The sequence below is a fragment of the Mangifera indica genome, chromosome 2, assembly GCF_011075055.1.
Source record: "Mangifera indica cultivar Alphonso chromosome 2, CATAS_Mindica_2.1, whole genome shotgun sequence".
Classification (NCBI taxonomy): Eukaryota; Viridiplantae; Streptophyta; class Magnoliopsida; order Sapindales; family Anacardiaceae; genus Mangifera; species Mangifera indica.
The window spans coordinates 580,394-596,217 of NC_058138.1; the positions used below are offsets into that span (position 1 = coordinate 580,394).

A 15,824-nucleotide genomic window follows, 5' to 3' on the forward strand; every position below is an offset into this window, starting at 1 on the left:
TTGACGTGGACAGATTTTTTTTCGTTATATCATTCTGGTCTCTCTGTCTCCAAGTGGCATCCTAATTGATCAAGAACGACAACAACATAAAATACATCACTTTCCGACAAATTCTTTTATATAATAATTAAATATGCATAAATTATTATTTTTTATTTTTAAATAAATAGTATTATATATAAAAATTATTTATCTAACTTGATACGATATTATTTGATTGGGTAATTTTATAGTAAAAAAAAAAATTCACATAATCTAATGGTAAATTTTGTAAAAGTAATTTTATACCAGTCATTTGTGATTATAATTAGATTGACTGAAATATCAGGGTGAATTTAGAGAGAATTAGCCCGGCCCGGCCCAACAGAAAAAACTTTGTAATTTAAAGAGGCGGAAAGCCGGAAATTGCTAAATTGGTCACAAAGCACAGAATCCTCTTCCAACTCTCTTTCCCTCTTTTTTAGCTGTGGCTTCAGCTGGTTGAGTTTCGCATGATTGCTACTGGCGGCGGCAACAGGTGACCCTCTAGATTCTATTCCGTTGGTGGATGGACGGCTGCCTAGGCGGGTACTGGTTTAAATTGAGTTTAATCTTGGGATTTGAATGCTTTTTTGAGAAGATTGAATGTGCCTGTGAATCATCATCATCATCATCATCATAAAAACGAAAACAGAAAAATAAATAAAATTGAAGAATGGACTTTTCAGATGAATGGAAGTCCCAGTTCCCGGTAGGCAAAGTTTGTACGCCGCCGCTTCTTATTTCAGGCCGAGCTGCAAGTTCCATTCTTGGCCCTCTTTTCTTCAATCCAAATCCTGAATCTCTAACCCTTCTATTCTCCTCTCCTTCTCTTTTTCCTCCCTTGCTTTCTCCTCTTCCACAGCTTTCCCTCCCTTCATTCCTCTCATCTTCTTCCCAAAACGAAGCTGTTTCTGCTCTGTCCCACAACCGTCTTCAGTTTCTTCATTGCCCTTTTAATGGCAGTGTCATTGTGTTCTTTTCCACTGGTTACAACCATGACCAAATTGGGTTTTTGGTGGTTTTGGTGAAGGAATCTGGTTTTGATGTTTTGCGTGATGAAAATAACGGTGTTTTTGTAGCCAGGAATCGGTTCAATCATCGGATATGTAAGATTTTGGTTAATCCTGTTGGGGATTTTTCGGATTTTGAAGGTACATCTTCGGTTAATGTAGGGTACTTGTTGGCTTTTACAATGTATTCGGTTCATTGGTTTAGTGTTAAAGTTGGTAGAGTTAGTGTGAAGCCTGTTTTGAGTTATTTGGGGTTTAAGCTGTTTAAGAGTTGCTCTGTTGTGTGTGCTTGCTGGAGCCCTCATTTAACGGAAGAGAGTGTGGTTTTGTTACAAAGTGGTGCGTTGTTTCTGTTTGATTTGGATGATTGTGTTAGAACTTCAAAAACGAATACGTACTTTAAAGGGAAGAGGTTGAGAGTTCAGTGGAATGAGGATTCTGATGGTTTACAGAATTGTAAATGGATAGGTTGTGAGTTCAGTTGGCATCCCAGAATCTTGATTGTTGCTCGATCTGATTCGGTTTTTTTAGTTGATTTGAGGTCTGATGACTGTAATATTAGTTTGTTAGCAAAGATTGATATGCTTAGTTTATATGTTCCAGTTGAAAAGGAGAAGTTTCAATCATTTTGTAAAGTGGGATCTGATGGTTTTAATTTTGTTTTGGCTTCTGATAGTTTGTTGGTCCTCTTGGATGTGCGTAAGCCTTTGATGCCGGTATTGCAGTGGGCTCATGGACTTGATAAACCAAGCTATATTGATTCTCTTAGATTGTCTGAGCTGAGATCAAACCCAAGTGGTGATATGTATGAATGGGCAAATAAATCGGGTTATGGCATTATCTTGGGATCTTTTTGGACATGCGAATTTCGTCTCTTTTGTTATGGACCTCCTTTACCCGGTCATAGTGGGATTTTTACTTCAAAAATTTCAACATTTACCAAGTCTCTTTATGCATGGGAACTCCCTACAGATTTATTGTTGTCAGGACGTGGTTGTTGGAGTGGAACTTGTCTTCTAAGAAAAGAGTTTTCAAAAGATTATCTTCCTAAATGGACTGATTGGCAGCAGAAAGAAGACATGGTTTTGGGATTTGGCATACTAAACAAGGATTTTCCTACCTGCATCCATGAACTTGATGAATTTGGTGGTTTCACTTTGATTAGGTTAATGTCCTCAGGGAAAGTTGAAGCACAAAGATATTTTGCCTGTTGGGATGCGGTAAAAAAATTAGAAGTAGCCCATGGAGACTCGTTGTTACATTCAGAAGATAACTTATTATGTTCTAGAGGATATGGAAATTACAAATTTCCCAAAAGATACAAGTATTTGAAACTTGATTATCTTTATGGGCATTTGAATGGTAATCTTATTGAAGTTCTGGATTCCAAAATGAAAAATACTTTTAATAATCTACAAGAGAAAGATTCTTTCAAAGTAGACTTCCATGAAATCCTATGTGAGAAGCTGAAAGTTTGTGGTTTGAGTCGATTTAGAACATCTCCTGCAATTTCTGTAGTTTTTAATGACATAAGCTTGCCAGCAAGCATTCGTGAGGTTGCTTTGAGGAGAGTGTGGGCTGGCTTGCCAATGGAACTTTTACAGTTGGCCTTCTCCAACTACAATGAAGTTCTTGAAGTACTTATGGATCAGAAGAAGATCTCTTTGGAATTTTTAGTTGTTCCAGACCTACCCCAGTTGCCACCTTTTTTCTTAAGGAAACCTTCATGCCGCAGCAATAAGTGGACACAGAAAGTGCAGCGCGATGATGCCCTTGTAGGTCCTGTTCTTCCACTCCCAATTCTTGTTACACTTCATGAATTCCGTAATGGTTCTCCATATTCAGAAGAAGAAGCCAGCAATTTTTCATCAGAGGGAGAACTATATCTTCGGTGTGAGGAAGTTATGCAGGTGGCCCATGAGATGGCTGTATCAGATTCTGGCATTGATTTTAATGAGGAACATGCTGTCTCTCTTGCTGATAGCAGAGATGAGACATGGGTTGACTCTCGTAAACCAAAGCCTTTTATATACTACCGTCCAGGTGCGCTTGATTGCTCCAATAAGGATCATGCACTTCGAAATTGTGTTTACAAGGATGACAAATTTTTCAATTTGATTTCCAAAGTGGCCAAGTCTGAGCCTTGTCCTAAAGACAGAGTGGATAGTGTTGCTGTAGATCTGGGTGATGATCTTTGCCCAATTGATTTGAAGTATGATACTAATATTATTAACAATATGCCTCCTGAATCAAAAGCTTACAATATCATTAAGAGGCAGTTCTTAAGATGGCAGGAAGGTTTTTCACCATATAAAGATTTCTGCACTCAGTTCAAGCTCAGAGAACAAGAGAAGTGACTGTTTTGAACTTTTGTATTTTGACTTTGTTGGGCCATATGATTCAGTCATGGTTTTTCTTCAATGATATTGAAAGAAAATGGAAAAAGATCTGTATACTGTAAATTGTAGACTGTACACATTACCGAGAGAAAAAATAAATTATGAAATCAGAGGTTGACTTTACTGAAATCTATTCTCCCACCGGCTACAAACATCCCTGAGGCTTATGCACATGGTTCTAGTGAGGAACAGGTGATTGCTCTCATTACTTGTAGTTTCCTTAGAATCTAAAGCATGATATGTATGTTAATAATAACATTATATACTGATTTTTTTTTCTTTATGTTGTTTTTACAGGCATTTATCCAGAATCTGGCACTCTATTTTGCATCATTTTACGAGGCAAGTTTCTCTTTTGGTCTTTCACTGAACAAGTTATTAGAATGGGATGATTTTAATTAAAGATTTTTCTTGTTTCTGCCTTGTTAACTCTTTTACTGTTACTGGTTAGCCTAGACTTGATGTGTCTGATAGTTGAAATTTCTCCATGTTGTATTGTGAAGGAAGATCTGATGAAGTTTTTAGCTTTTGTAATGGTAATCTTCCGACACAACAGATATTTCACTGAATTCACCTATGTACAACATAGAACCTTTGAGTGGTACATTTCGTTAGAACAATAGGTTTTACAGTTGTCATTTTTTCGCTTCTTTTGTTTCTTTTTAAGAATAAAAATGACAGAAATTTGAATGAGAACATTGACTCTAAAATTTTCTATTCCTTTTCTTCATTAATATTTTTCATATATATTTTCAATGTTCCAAAATGGAGCAGAGTAATATGTTTTCTTAACCAATATTTATTGCCGGAGCTAACTTTATTTTCTTTCCAGCTATAATTTTCTTGGTTTTTTTTTTTTTTTAAATCTTGGATGGTGGATATACTGTCAATTAGATTTTCACTCTTTTTTCAAATCTCTATATGATACTTAGGTTCTCGCAAAAGCACAAAATGCAGTTAGGACTCACTAAGTTGCTTGGCTTTGCTTTTTGAAAATTGGCAAACCATAGGTTAGTGAATGTGATTATGCAGATATTTTATTAGCAGAAGAACAGAGACACACACACATTATACCTGTTCATCAATGTTTTGGCATAGTTTCATGTTTCAGTGTTGAGATTCTTGTTGCTGAACTGACTTTCCTTTGTGGTGCAGTTTCATATTTGAGTTTTGGAATCCACTCAAGAGAATATCAATGCATTGCTTATGGGTCCTGAATATCTAATTAATATCTCATTTGTGGATGACACAGAGGTACTTAAGGTGTGGTGATTTCTCGTTTTCCCTTGTATGTAGCATTTGCTCTGAGTGCAGTTGATTTTCTGCTCTTTCGTATTCTTATAGGTATTTTGGATAAGCTGGTTTGCTTGGACTATTGGAACATATTTATTTTTGAGTTGTTTGGTGCACATCATAATCTGGATAGCCCTGCAGTACCTGCAAACATGATGGGTCTGCCGGTGTGTTGGATTTTGCTGCTTATGGTTTCATGTTTTAATATTATAAAGTGATCTGCTTTCTCAAGTTGAAACTGTAGTGGTTTTCTGTGTATTGAATCAGATTCCTTTAATCCCAGCTGTGGTTGATGGTATTGGAACACAACTAATGCAGCGAAGGCAGCTTTATGCTGTTCCAATGTCCAAGTTGAGAATGCTGATGATCTGTTGTATGGCTAATCCTGAAGAAGGCTTGACAGTTGAAGATGAAAATGGGAACATTGTCCGTGAAACCATAAAGGGCAATGATAGTCTTGTTCAATATAAGGTGATAAACCTCTTGGTTTAGAAGTCGAATTTTTACACATATACATGCCTTTAAATATGATTGGGTAACATATAAGAAATTGATCTATCAAAATATGAAATTTATTTATCAAAAGGACTTATATGAAATCAACTTATCAGATGTTGTGTATTTGCATTTGTGTATGTGTGATTGTGGTGGAGAGACCATTTTGAATGACTATAAGTTGCATGATTAGTCCTATTAGTAAATCTAAAAATGACTTGGCTTAAAATAATTTTCTTTTTTCAGAACTTTACTTTCTCATGATTTTTTCTTTCCTTAGTCTATGTTGTGTTTGCATGATCTTTTTTGCATGTTCATTGTTGTCTTTTATGGCTGATGGAACTTCAGTCTTGCAGACTATGAGGGAGAGGTTAATATACTTGTCGCACCTTGACCATCCATGAGGATGGTGAAAAGCAGTAACTATTCTGCTTTCTAAAATCTTGGACTTGGCTTCCTTCCTTTTTTTCCTTCTGATGTTTGTCCTTGTTTGTTAGCTTGGACTTGGCTTCTTTCCGTTTCTACTTCAGTGATAAAAGATGAATTTGGACCATCAACAAAGGATGCCACTTTTTCTTGTGGGCCTTCATTGCATGTGGCATCCCATTGCCGTGCTTATGTTGAATATAAATGAGACTCGATTATATCTTAAACTGAATCTGTATTCCTTTATTTGTCCATGTTGATAAATTTATTCATCAAATTCACTATTCCATAACATTTATTCTTCCTTTCCTTATCTTGTTTTCAGGTTGGTCACATGATTCCATTAGAACTCATATATACATTTCTTGCAGAAAAAAAAGGGCAAAAGGAGAAGGAAAATTCAGTGGCAAATGACAGGACAGGTGGCAAATCCTCAGGGAGCAGGACCACAAACATAAGGAAGTGCACACGTTTTATTTGGAGAGGAATTTGATACAGACCTGGAGTTATCAAGCAGCAAGACCATTATATCCAAGTTCAACGCCAGAATACACCCAGCTGCAGTCACCAATCCTTCCTCAAGCAACAATCAGATATAACAGTGCAGAAAATAGAACAGATAAATATTGAGATTGTATCACAGAAGTTTGCGATGTAATTAATGGAAATAGACAGATTTTTGTATTGGGCAATTTTTCTGAATATAATACAAATAAAGTTTACTGAAACTCTACTAGCTTTCCTTTTTACATGAACATCAAGAGCAAACTGAAAACAAGAAATTGACACTCAAGGTCTAATCCATCTTCCTCCAGCTTTCAAGAGGCTGCTTCTCTCCCACTTTGTCTTTTCCTTTCAAATTCTTCTCTGCCTTTGCTTTCTCCACCTCCAGGCCTATATCACTCTCATTCCCTGCATAACTGCCTTGTCAATCCAGCCTTGCCACACCATCAATCGTGCATATACTAATGGTCCCCTGCTTCTGTTGTGATATTGCTGCTGCTTCTTCATTGTGTGCTTGTTAATCTGCTACCTTTTCCTCAGCCTGCTGCTTGCCATCTGTTTCTTGTAATCTGGCACTTTTGCTCCTTTCCTCTTTTTCTTCCTTATGTACTAACAGAGTTAAAGGCTGGAGGGAAATAAGGAGCCGAAAAGGCAAGGAGAGGGGTAGCTGGAAAGTTGACAGAAGTTGAGAGAATCGAAGGAGAGTGCTGGCCTCTCGAATGCCAAGCAAACCCCATGATTTTGTTGTTGGTTCTTTGTGTTTGGAACATTACACCAGCTGGATTTTGGTTGTCTGGAACCTTTTGTAATTTTGTTTCAATGTATTAAGATTGCTTTATTCAGATATCAATAAAAACGTTGTTCCAGAATTTATATTGCACTGTTATGTTGTTGTTGTTGTTGAATTGTGTGGGTTTTGTGTGGAAAAGGGGAGTTTGAGTTGCAGGAAGCAGCCTAGAAAGTGAAGAGAGCATGAGGCAGTGGTGTTGAATATCCAGGTACCTATCAGATTCAAGCTGAGCATGATACCCAGAAGAGGGACGAATACTTGCCGAGGTTGATGGCTCTTCCAACCTAGGTTTGTTCAGGAGATTAATTGATTGGCGTGTATTTCATACTCTCTCAGATTCCCAATCTGAACTTTGCTGGTTATTGATGACTTTGTGGCTTTATGTTTTGATGCAGAAATGGGCTGAAATTCTAGCACAGGCACACCAAAGCGTTGATTTTCTGAAAGATCTAGATGTCATAAGGACTGTGCTAAATATTTTACAGGTATGTGACTTCTTTTGGTGCTTTTAATGAGAATTATGCAATGGCTTCCTTTATCAAAATGAAGGGATTCTTTGGGAAAATGATTCTCTGAAATTACAATCGTTAAATGTTGTGTTGTTTCTTTACAAACCAGAATATTTCTTTTGGCATTTGTGATGGATTTAATTTTTTTCTTAAACTTATTCTCTTTCATGTGTGCCGACTCTTTTGTTCTGGTATATGGACTTCTATAATAAATTTATTGCTGGTTTCACATCTTCCTTAGCTTCGTGAAGTCATTTTTATTTTGCAGACAAATACAAGTGTTGCCAGTTCTCCTGGAACGTTCTTCTTGTCGCAAATTTCTGGGATCTTATTGGACATGCTAAATGTCTACAAGTAATTTCATCTTCATTACTGATGATAAATGCAAGCGCTGTTTGTTTCTTGACTACTAACTAATCTTGTTATTTACAATTTTTATTACCAGAATGAATAGTGAGCTTATATCAAGTAGCATTGCAGAAGGTGTGCCTTTTGCATCTAAAACATCATATGTGAAACGTCTGCTGTAAAACCAATGATTTGGAATTAGTTTCTGATTGGTTTAAGTTAATTGTTTGTTGTTTTCTTAATTTACTGTCAATTGGGCAGCTCTGTTAATCTGGAGACTCTGAAGCTCATTGAGACATTCTTGGACAAGGCTGAAGATCAACCCCAGATCGGACAACAGTTTGTGCCCCCAGTGATGGATCCTCTTCTTGGTGACTATGCTAGGAACTTACCTGATGCTAGAGAGTCAGAAGTTTTTTCCCTTTTTGCAATGTCCCTTTTTTTTCCTTTAAGGTTGAATTAGACTGATGGATTATTTGTCACATGAGGAGACAGTCTTGTATTCTGACTAATCTCTATAGAATATTAAAATTTTTTACTCACATTTTCCTTCTTTTAATGTTTTCAATATTATGGTGTTCTCTTCTCCCTCTAGTTTGAAGGTACAAGAGTGCAATGATAGGATGTGCTGAATGAGGAATGCAAGTTAAAGAACAATCTGTAGGTTTCTTGAGTTTCTTTTGTTTGGCATTTCTTTTCCTTTTACATGGCCGGATTTAGTTGCCTGTCTGTGGGTGGAGTTGGTTAAATGTATGCCTTGGACACCTACTGCATTTCTTAGCCACCTTTACAGCTTGTCAGTTTAATTGCCTCTATTAGGAAATTTATGTAAATATTGGTGAAGTGTTGGTATCTGTCACTTGTAATTCATATATTTAGTTATATAAGCTTATGTATTACCATTTAACCAAATTCGTTCTTTTTTCTTTTTTTGTCCTTATGTGATACAAGATCGAAGATAGAGATTAATTCTCTGAAGTGGACTTCACATGTAACAAGAAAAGGTTACAGAAAATTGTAAAAAGAGAAGACTTAGTTACTGAACAATCTGATATACTTTAAAAAACGATTAAAAACAGAAAACCGTCAACAAATGAACTCATATAGGCCAAAGGACTATCTCCCACCCAAACTATGCTAATATTTCAAAGTTTCTTCTATTAACTATAAAAATATCATTTACCACCCATAAACAGTTAAAATTAACAGTAGTAGAGTAAAATTATTATTTTATATTTAATATTAAAAATAAACTTAAATATGGTTTCATTTCCCTCCCTAAATTTATAAAACTAACTTTTCTCCCCTAAGCCAAGTTTAAAAAGATCACATTTCCCCCTTAGGGTTTAGTTTCTAAACCCATTCACTTTCTCTGGCACCATCGCTGGTCATCTCTCCCTCCCAACGGTTTCTCTTCCACCGACGGTCTACCTCAACTCCACCTCAACCCATCCGATGTCGAGAGACATCGTATAGGAAGAGAAATCATCTTCCTAGATGACGAAATCGTCGTCTGGGAAGACGATTATCTTTCCAGACGAAGGCCAGACACGTCTTCATCTAAATAGAAGATAGTCTTCTCAAACAACGAAGACGAGATCATCATCCAAAAAGACAATTTCTCTTCCTAGAAGAAGTTTCTCGATGTCGGATGGATTAGGGTGGAGTTGAGGTGGGTCGTCGGTGGAAGGGAAACCGTCGGGAGGGAGAGACGGCTGGCGATGACGTCGGAGAAAGTGAACTGATTTTGAAACTAAACCTTAGGGGGGGAATGCGATCTTTTCAAACTTGGTTTAGAGAATAAAATATTAGGTTTTAAACTTTTAAGGGTTAGAGTTCCGTTAATTTTAACTAGTCATAGGTGGATAAAAGGTATTTCTATAGTTAACGGGAGGAACTTTGACAATTCAACATAGTTTAGATGAGAAATAGTCCTTTGGGCACTCCTATACCATTTTGTTCAACAAATATATTTAATATATATATAAATTTTATTATGTTTTTCAGATGTCACCTATCAGACTGACCGTTCGACCCAAAGACTGGCCCTTTCACTGGGTTAAGGTCCAGTCAGGGTCTAAAAACATCGATTTAACTTTGTAGATGTTAAATTTGACTGTATTACTAATATTTGGGGCTAAATTGATCCTCTCTAAATACTAGGGTGTTAGCGGATTTTCAAAAAGGTCACAGTTCTGATTGTTCTTCCAAAAGGACAAAAAAATAAAACAAAACAAAAGAGAGAAAGCTTAAGCAAAACGGTAATCCAAACCAAAGCACGAAAGCGCATACGTATATCTCTCGGTCTGGCTTTCTCTAATTTCTCTCAAATCGATTCCCGAAATTGAAGCTTATACTTCAACAACAACAACGCGTCGCCAGCCGCTGAAGCATGGGCCAAGCCTTCCGCAAACTCTTCGATACCTTCTTCGGCAACAGTGAAATGCGTGTAAGTTACCTCTCTTTCTTTTTTATTTTCTTCAATTTCTTCTGACACGGCCAGGGCTCGTTTTCTTCTTTTGAATGTTCTTTGTTGAGTTCGCATGCAATTGGTTGTTCATTTTGATGTCCTGAAAAGAGAAAAAAAGAGAGGGAGAGAGAGATGGAAATTTGATTTTGTAGTTAATCTGATTTTTATTTTTTGTTATTATATTTTCTTTGTGGAAGTGATTTCGCTTGATACTTAAAGGTCCTGAAATCCGAAGAACTTACTTTTGGTTCATAATTTGAGGATGATTACAGGTGGAAAATAGTATTTTTAAAATCTATATAGGAACTCTCATGAATTTCTGTATATCAGAATTTCTTCTTCAAGGGAAGTGTATGACTAATTTCTGAAAGTTTGAGTTTGAGTTTTAATTAGTCCAAACTTTTATAGAAGTTAATGACATTTATGCTTCCTTTTACTTGGCAACAAACATTATTGGCCAGTTCTGGGTTACAAGGCCTTGTATGAGCTGTAGCTCTGATTTAGTGCTGAAGAGGGGAGGTCTTTTGAATTTCTCATCGTGTTTTTATTTTTGTAATGTATTTGTAGCTTTGTGCTTTTGTTTTTCTTCTTAGGTCCTTTGCCATTGTCAATTTATTTTGTCAAGAATTAAGGGTGGATTCAAGCTGAGTAGGCTCGAACTTGAATCCATATTCAGCTTGAACAAGTCTAACTCGAGCTGAAGATCTAGCTCTACAGCTCCATTTGAGGGCTCACAGACATCACCACACCAGAACTTTTGTTCTCCAGCGATTCTTCTTCTTCTTCGGCGTCAATGTCACCAACCGATCAAGTTGAGCTTGAATTCAAGTTGGCCTGTCTGCATTTGAGCCAAGCTCGAGCTGGTACTTGTTTAAGCTCGGTTTGGCCCGGACACCCTGTGAAGAATACTTTATATATCTATTGTAAATATTTGTTCTTCGGGTCATTAGTTAGTTCTTATATATTGACAATGAGCGTCATTGATTTGTTAATATTCCTTGGATCTGGTTTTTTTTTTCTGTTTAGGTTGTGATGCTGGGTTTGGATGCTGCTGGTAAAACAACCATACTGTACAAGTTGCACATTGGAGAAGTGTTATCTACTGTTCCTACAATTGGTAGGTAACTTTGCTTCCATTGTCTTTTGTGGATAAGAAGGGTTTTCTTAGTTTGTAAGTTGTCATTACCTTATTTTACTACACTGATCCATTTTGATTACTAGACTGCAATTACACTCTGTGCATGTGTGTAATGTCAAAATCATAACAAATTATGGCAGTGGACTAATAAGAAACATAGACTATACCATAAAAAAAAGTTATCAATAATCACATGAGATTTCTCAGTGACATTCAAAATTTCAGTTAGAAAATGAAGTGAAATTGGAGCATGTGAATTTGTGCTGTTAAATGTATCAACAAGTTGATGTTGTTTTTGTGTTCATTTCTTTATCTCCTGCAGGTTTTAATGTGGAGAAAGTTCAGTATAAGAATGTTATGTTCACAGTTTGGGATGTTGGTGGGCAAGAGAAATTAAGGCCACTATGGAGGCATTATTTTAATAATACCGATGGACTGGTAATGTTCAGTTTATGGACTTATCATGCTAGATTATGATTATTGCTGGACCTTTTTTCGCATTTTGTGCTGCTATTATGTGATTTGTATTGAATATGTTCCAGTTATCAAATTAACATTTTCCAACTTTGCTTGTAGTTATAAATTCATTTGATAATCTGCATTGTTGGTTCTATCACACTTGCTTGTATTCAAAGTGGTATCTTTGTCTATGTAGATCTATGTTGTTGATTCCTTGGACCGAGAGAGAATTGGAAAGGCAAAGCAAGAATTTCAGGTTGTGGATGTTTGGCGATTTATACAAATATATAAGAAAATGTGGGTAATAGTTTCTGAATTTAACCCCTATATCTTGCAGGCTATCATCAAAGATCCATTTATGCTCCACAGTGTGATTTTGGTGTTTGCAAATAAGCAGGATATGGTATGTTTCCATTATTATTTTCCAATTTGATTTATTCACATACTGGTAAAATACACAATAATTTACAGTTTTCTTTTGGACATGCAGATATCTGTATATATGTTTTGTGCTTGCATCTTTGTTGAATGAGTGGATATACAAAGACTTTATGTTATTTATTTGTTGCTGCCCTGTGTCCTTGTAAAAGTGTTGACAAATTCTGTATGCCATTGTTATTTAGGACAGAGTTGTGTCTTCATTCAATATGGATTAATATACAAACCATGCACTACAATCTGGTGATTACAACTTTCTGGATAATCAGGAAAAAAGAAGAAAAATACTTATTATATCAAGTTTGTTTGCAGTAGCTTTTAACTAGAGTTGTCTGCTCAAGAAAATAATGTATGTTGCCATTTAAAGATGAATTTACAATTAGGAAGAAGAATGCCAAAATTTATCGCACTCAAAGCCTATATTTACCATTTATGTTTCTGCAGATCTGGTTACTTCACTGTTTCAATTTTTAAAAATATTTTGATGAAGCTGCTAGGAAAGAACAAAAATTCCTTTTGTTATCGATTTGCCTCTTAGCATTAAATTTATGCCAATCTATATATCTACATATTTAAAAAGCAAATTGCTTCTTCTAATTCTAAATATAGATTCTAGATTATCCATCACTTATAAGCTTTCATGTATTTTCTTGAATCTTAAACAAGTTTTATTGTGAGTAGGAGTGTATTTAGAAGCTTATGCTAAACATAAAAGTAATTTGAAAGCAAAACTTGCAGTTTATGAGATTGAATTATTACTATAATCTTTTTGGCTTATGTAAGAAACTTTGATTTCTGTGTGGTTAATTTCAGACACAGTAATAAAATTTTTTGTTCTTGGCAATTTTTACTAGAAACACTTATGCATAAGCACAGTAATAGATTCCTTATGAATTCAACAATTCAATGTACATGATTTGCAGCCTGGAACTCCACCTAACTGAATTTCCTACATCCATTGACCATTGCGGCTCCTTGAATTCTGGTCTGGGAAGTAAAAACTTTATTAGACTGTTGACGCATGAAAAACTATAGCTAGTATAGGCCCTCTGACATTTACTCTCATAAATCTTTAGAAAAGTGTCTTGTATGATTGTTGAACTTAGACTTTCGTGAATAAAACCTCAAGTATTAATGAGTCTTTAGACTTTTTTTAATACATTTCCTTTTCTTATTGATTAAGCGCTAGTGTGTGACAAAGAAATGTGATTTGTTAATGTTCTTCAATTACAAATTTACCATATCTCTTTCTGTGGCTTGTAAGAGTATGAGAGGGTAGTGAAGGGGCTCAGCTGGTTTTTGTTGTTGGTATTGATATTGGCTGCATGGTACCAGCCTTTTATTGGGAGTGGAGTTAGTAATGGTTGGTTTGTATGATTGTTGAACTTATGCTATTGTGAATAAAACATCAAAGTATTAGTGAGAGTCCTTTGACTTTTTTGTATATGTTTCTGTTTCTTATTGATTGGTTAATTAAGCATTAGTGTGACAAAGAAACATGATTTGGGTATGTTTCATGAATTCCCAATATACCATATTTCTTTCTGGGTCTTGTGAGAGTATGAGAAGGTAGTGGGCAGCTGTGCTAGTTTATTTTTTGTGGCTATTGATATTGGTGGCATGGTAATCACTGACAGAGTAGTCCCACTTACAAATTCTCTTCAATTTTTTGGCAAATTTTGCTTTTGATAACTTTTATGTGATGTACCCAGAAAATTATTTGTTTATCCAATATGGTATTGATGTAATAAATTTATATGTGCAGAAAGGAGCAATGACCCCAATGGAAGTTTGCGAAGGATTAGGCCTCTATGATCTCAGGAATCGAAGATGGCACATTCAAGGGACATGTGCACTTAGAGGAGATGGACTTTACGAAGGCTTGGATTGGTTGGCTTCAACTATAAAGGAGATGAGAGCTGCCGGATACTCATCTGCAGGCACCTCGACAATCTAGTCTTCCAGTTTGGAATTCTTACCTCCTTACCAATCAAAAACTTGTATATTGTCGTTCCCCTTCAATATCATCCTTGTAGAACATTTCTTTTCGCAAAAACTAGAAATTCTCATCAATTTTCTACCTAAGCACGTTTATTATGACACTGTGAGGTTTATTCGATAATGAAGCTTAAGAGTTATTTACCCCGTGTGAAACCCTGACTGTTGTCAAATTCTTTTGGGTTTTATTCATAGCTAATGAAGCCTAACTTGTTTTGCTTTCCTTGACCATAGTCAGCAATTTGATGAATGAGTATTATGAGTTCCCCCATGTATATTGAAATGGAATCTGTTATCAAAATTAGCTTGGCTTCAGGGGTTTATGTATCCTTGATTGCCTCTAGATTTGAGGTAAAAGGTGTTGCAATGCTCTTGCTCACAGTATTATTTATATTGGAGCTGCAATTGAGTCAAGCTATATCGAGTATTATTAGACTCAAGTTTGGCTTGATTAGGATTATCCAAGGCTCGAGTTCAACGAACTCAGGAGTTGTAGGCTTAAGCTCAAACTTGAGTTTGATTTAAGAAATTACAATTAAAACTCAAAGTTCATATCTAAACTTTGGTGTTGGGTTGTATGTGCAAGTTATAAAAGCTGAAGGGGCGATATGAAATTTTGATACTATACAACTCGTAAAGTATTAACTCATGCGGTAGCGGAGTGCTCCGTCACGTAATTGTTGGCGTTGTTACCCTCTGAAAGACTAGGTGATAATAAAATGTTGAGGTAAAATAATTAATTTTCATTATTATAATGTTAGTAATATTACTTAAATGGGAAAAAAAATTAGAACTAATGAGCCTATACTTTATTTTGATTTTCAAATAGTTTTTGTGATATGAGTTTTAACCATCAATCCCAATCAGTAAAATTAATTTGAGTCAAATTGAATTTAAACAAAATTTACTTAAAACTTTGTTGGAATCTAAAATGATTAATTTAAAATCAAGTTTAATTTGTTTGAATCATTGTGGAAGATGGATAAGGAAAAATAATATTGTTAAAATTTAATAGAATGGTAAAAAAAAAAAAATTAATTGTGGGGAATAAAATTGTTTAAATTTAGAAAAATTATCCAAAAAAAAGAATTATTAGAAATTAAAAATAATAAAACTATTTATACTTATTTTTGGTATATAATTTATGCACACAGATAAGGTGTTATCACATGATTGAATGTTTTTTTATCATATGATGATACATCATTATATATATGAATTATATACCAAAAATAGATACACATAATATTACTCAATTAAAAATCGTTGTGGTGAGGTGAGAGGGTTTGAGTTTAGCTGATTAATGTTCCCACCACGATCGGTTCAAACCAAATCCATTTATTGCCTGTAGATGGCCGTAGTGTAAAGGAAGATATCATTATACAATACGCACAAAACAAAAAGCTCTCGTAGCTCAGTTGGTTAGAGCACCCGTTTAGTAAGCGGGAGGTCTTGAGTTCGACTCTCAACGAGAGCATTTTCTCTTTTCCCAGCAAAACCATCCCTGCCACAAAACTTAACTGTCA

At 35.5% G+C, this 15,824-nt stretch overlaps 3 protein-coding genes and 1 non-coding gene across 15 annotated transcripts; all 4 read left to right on the forward strand.

The window, feature by feature from the left end:
- The first annotated feature begins 406 nt into the window (after positions 1 to 406).
- Positions 407 to 3,489, forward strand: LOC123198342. The gene has a single exon (XM_044613038.1). The coding sequence runs from the start codon at positions 695 to 697 to the stop codon at positions 3,386 to 3,388; it is 2,694 nt and encodes an 897-aa protein (XP_044468973.1). The 5' UTR covers positions 407 to 694; the 3' UTR covers positions 3,389 to 3,489.
- Positions 3,408 to 8,339, forward strand: LOC123198354 (protein EXPORTIN 1A-like). 12 transcript variants are annotated; one of them, XR_006498009.1, is made up of 8 exons: positions 4,358 to 4,440; positions 4,586 to 4,693; positions 4,775 to 4,890; positions 4,991 to 5,194; positions 5,567 to 5,637; positions 6,016 to 7,226; positions 7,334 to 7,423; positions 7,716 to 8,339. XR_006498009.1 is itself a non-coding variant. In XM_044613077.1 (5 exons), the coding sequence occupies exons 3-5, from the start codon at positions 4,637 to 4,639 to the stop codon at positions 6,100 to 6,102; spliced, it is 348 nt and encodes a 115-aa protein (XP_044469012.1). In that variant the 5' UTR covers positions 3,408 to 3,622; positions 3,728 to 3,772; positions 4,586 to 4,636; the 3' UTR covers positions 6,103 to 6,372. The 12 variants fall into 12 exon arrangements, 6 of the variants coding, with proteins under 6 accessions (XP_044469012.1, XP_044468982.1, XP_044469020.1 ...); XR_006498008.1 differs by having other exon boundaries at positions 5,575 to 5,637; XR_006498010.1 differs by lacking the exon at positions 5,567 to 5,637 and having other exon boundaries at positions 4,968 to 5,194.
- A 1,705-nt stretch (positions 8,340 to 10,044) lies between these two features.
- LOC123203549 (ADP-ribosylation factor 1-like 2) lies at positions 10,045 to 14,454 on the forward strand. Its single transcript, XM_044619952.1, has 6 exons — positions 10,045 to 10,244; positions 11,292 to 11,382; positions 11,726 to 11,841; positions 12,059 to 12,118; positions 12,200 to 12,265; positions 14,066 to 14,454. The coding sequence occupies exons 1-6, from the start codon at positions 10,188 to 10,190 to the stop codon at positions 14,255 to 14,257; spliced, it is 582 nt and encodes a 193-aa protein (XP_044475887.1). The 5' UTR covers positions 10,045 to 10,187; the 3' UTR covers positions 14,258 to 14,454.
- Positions 14,455 to 15,701: 1,247 nt separating this feature from the next.
- On the forward strand, positions 15,702 to 15,775 carry TRNAT-AGU. Its single transcript has one exon. It is a non-coding gene; the product is annotated as a tRNA-Thr (tRNA).
- Positions 15,776 to 15,824: the final 49 nt, after the last annotated feature.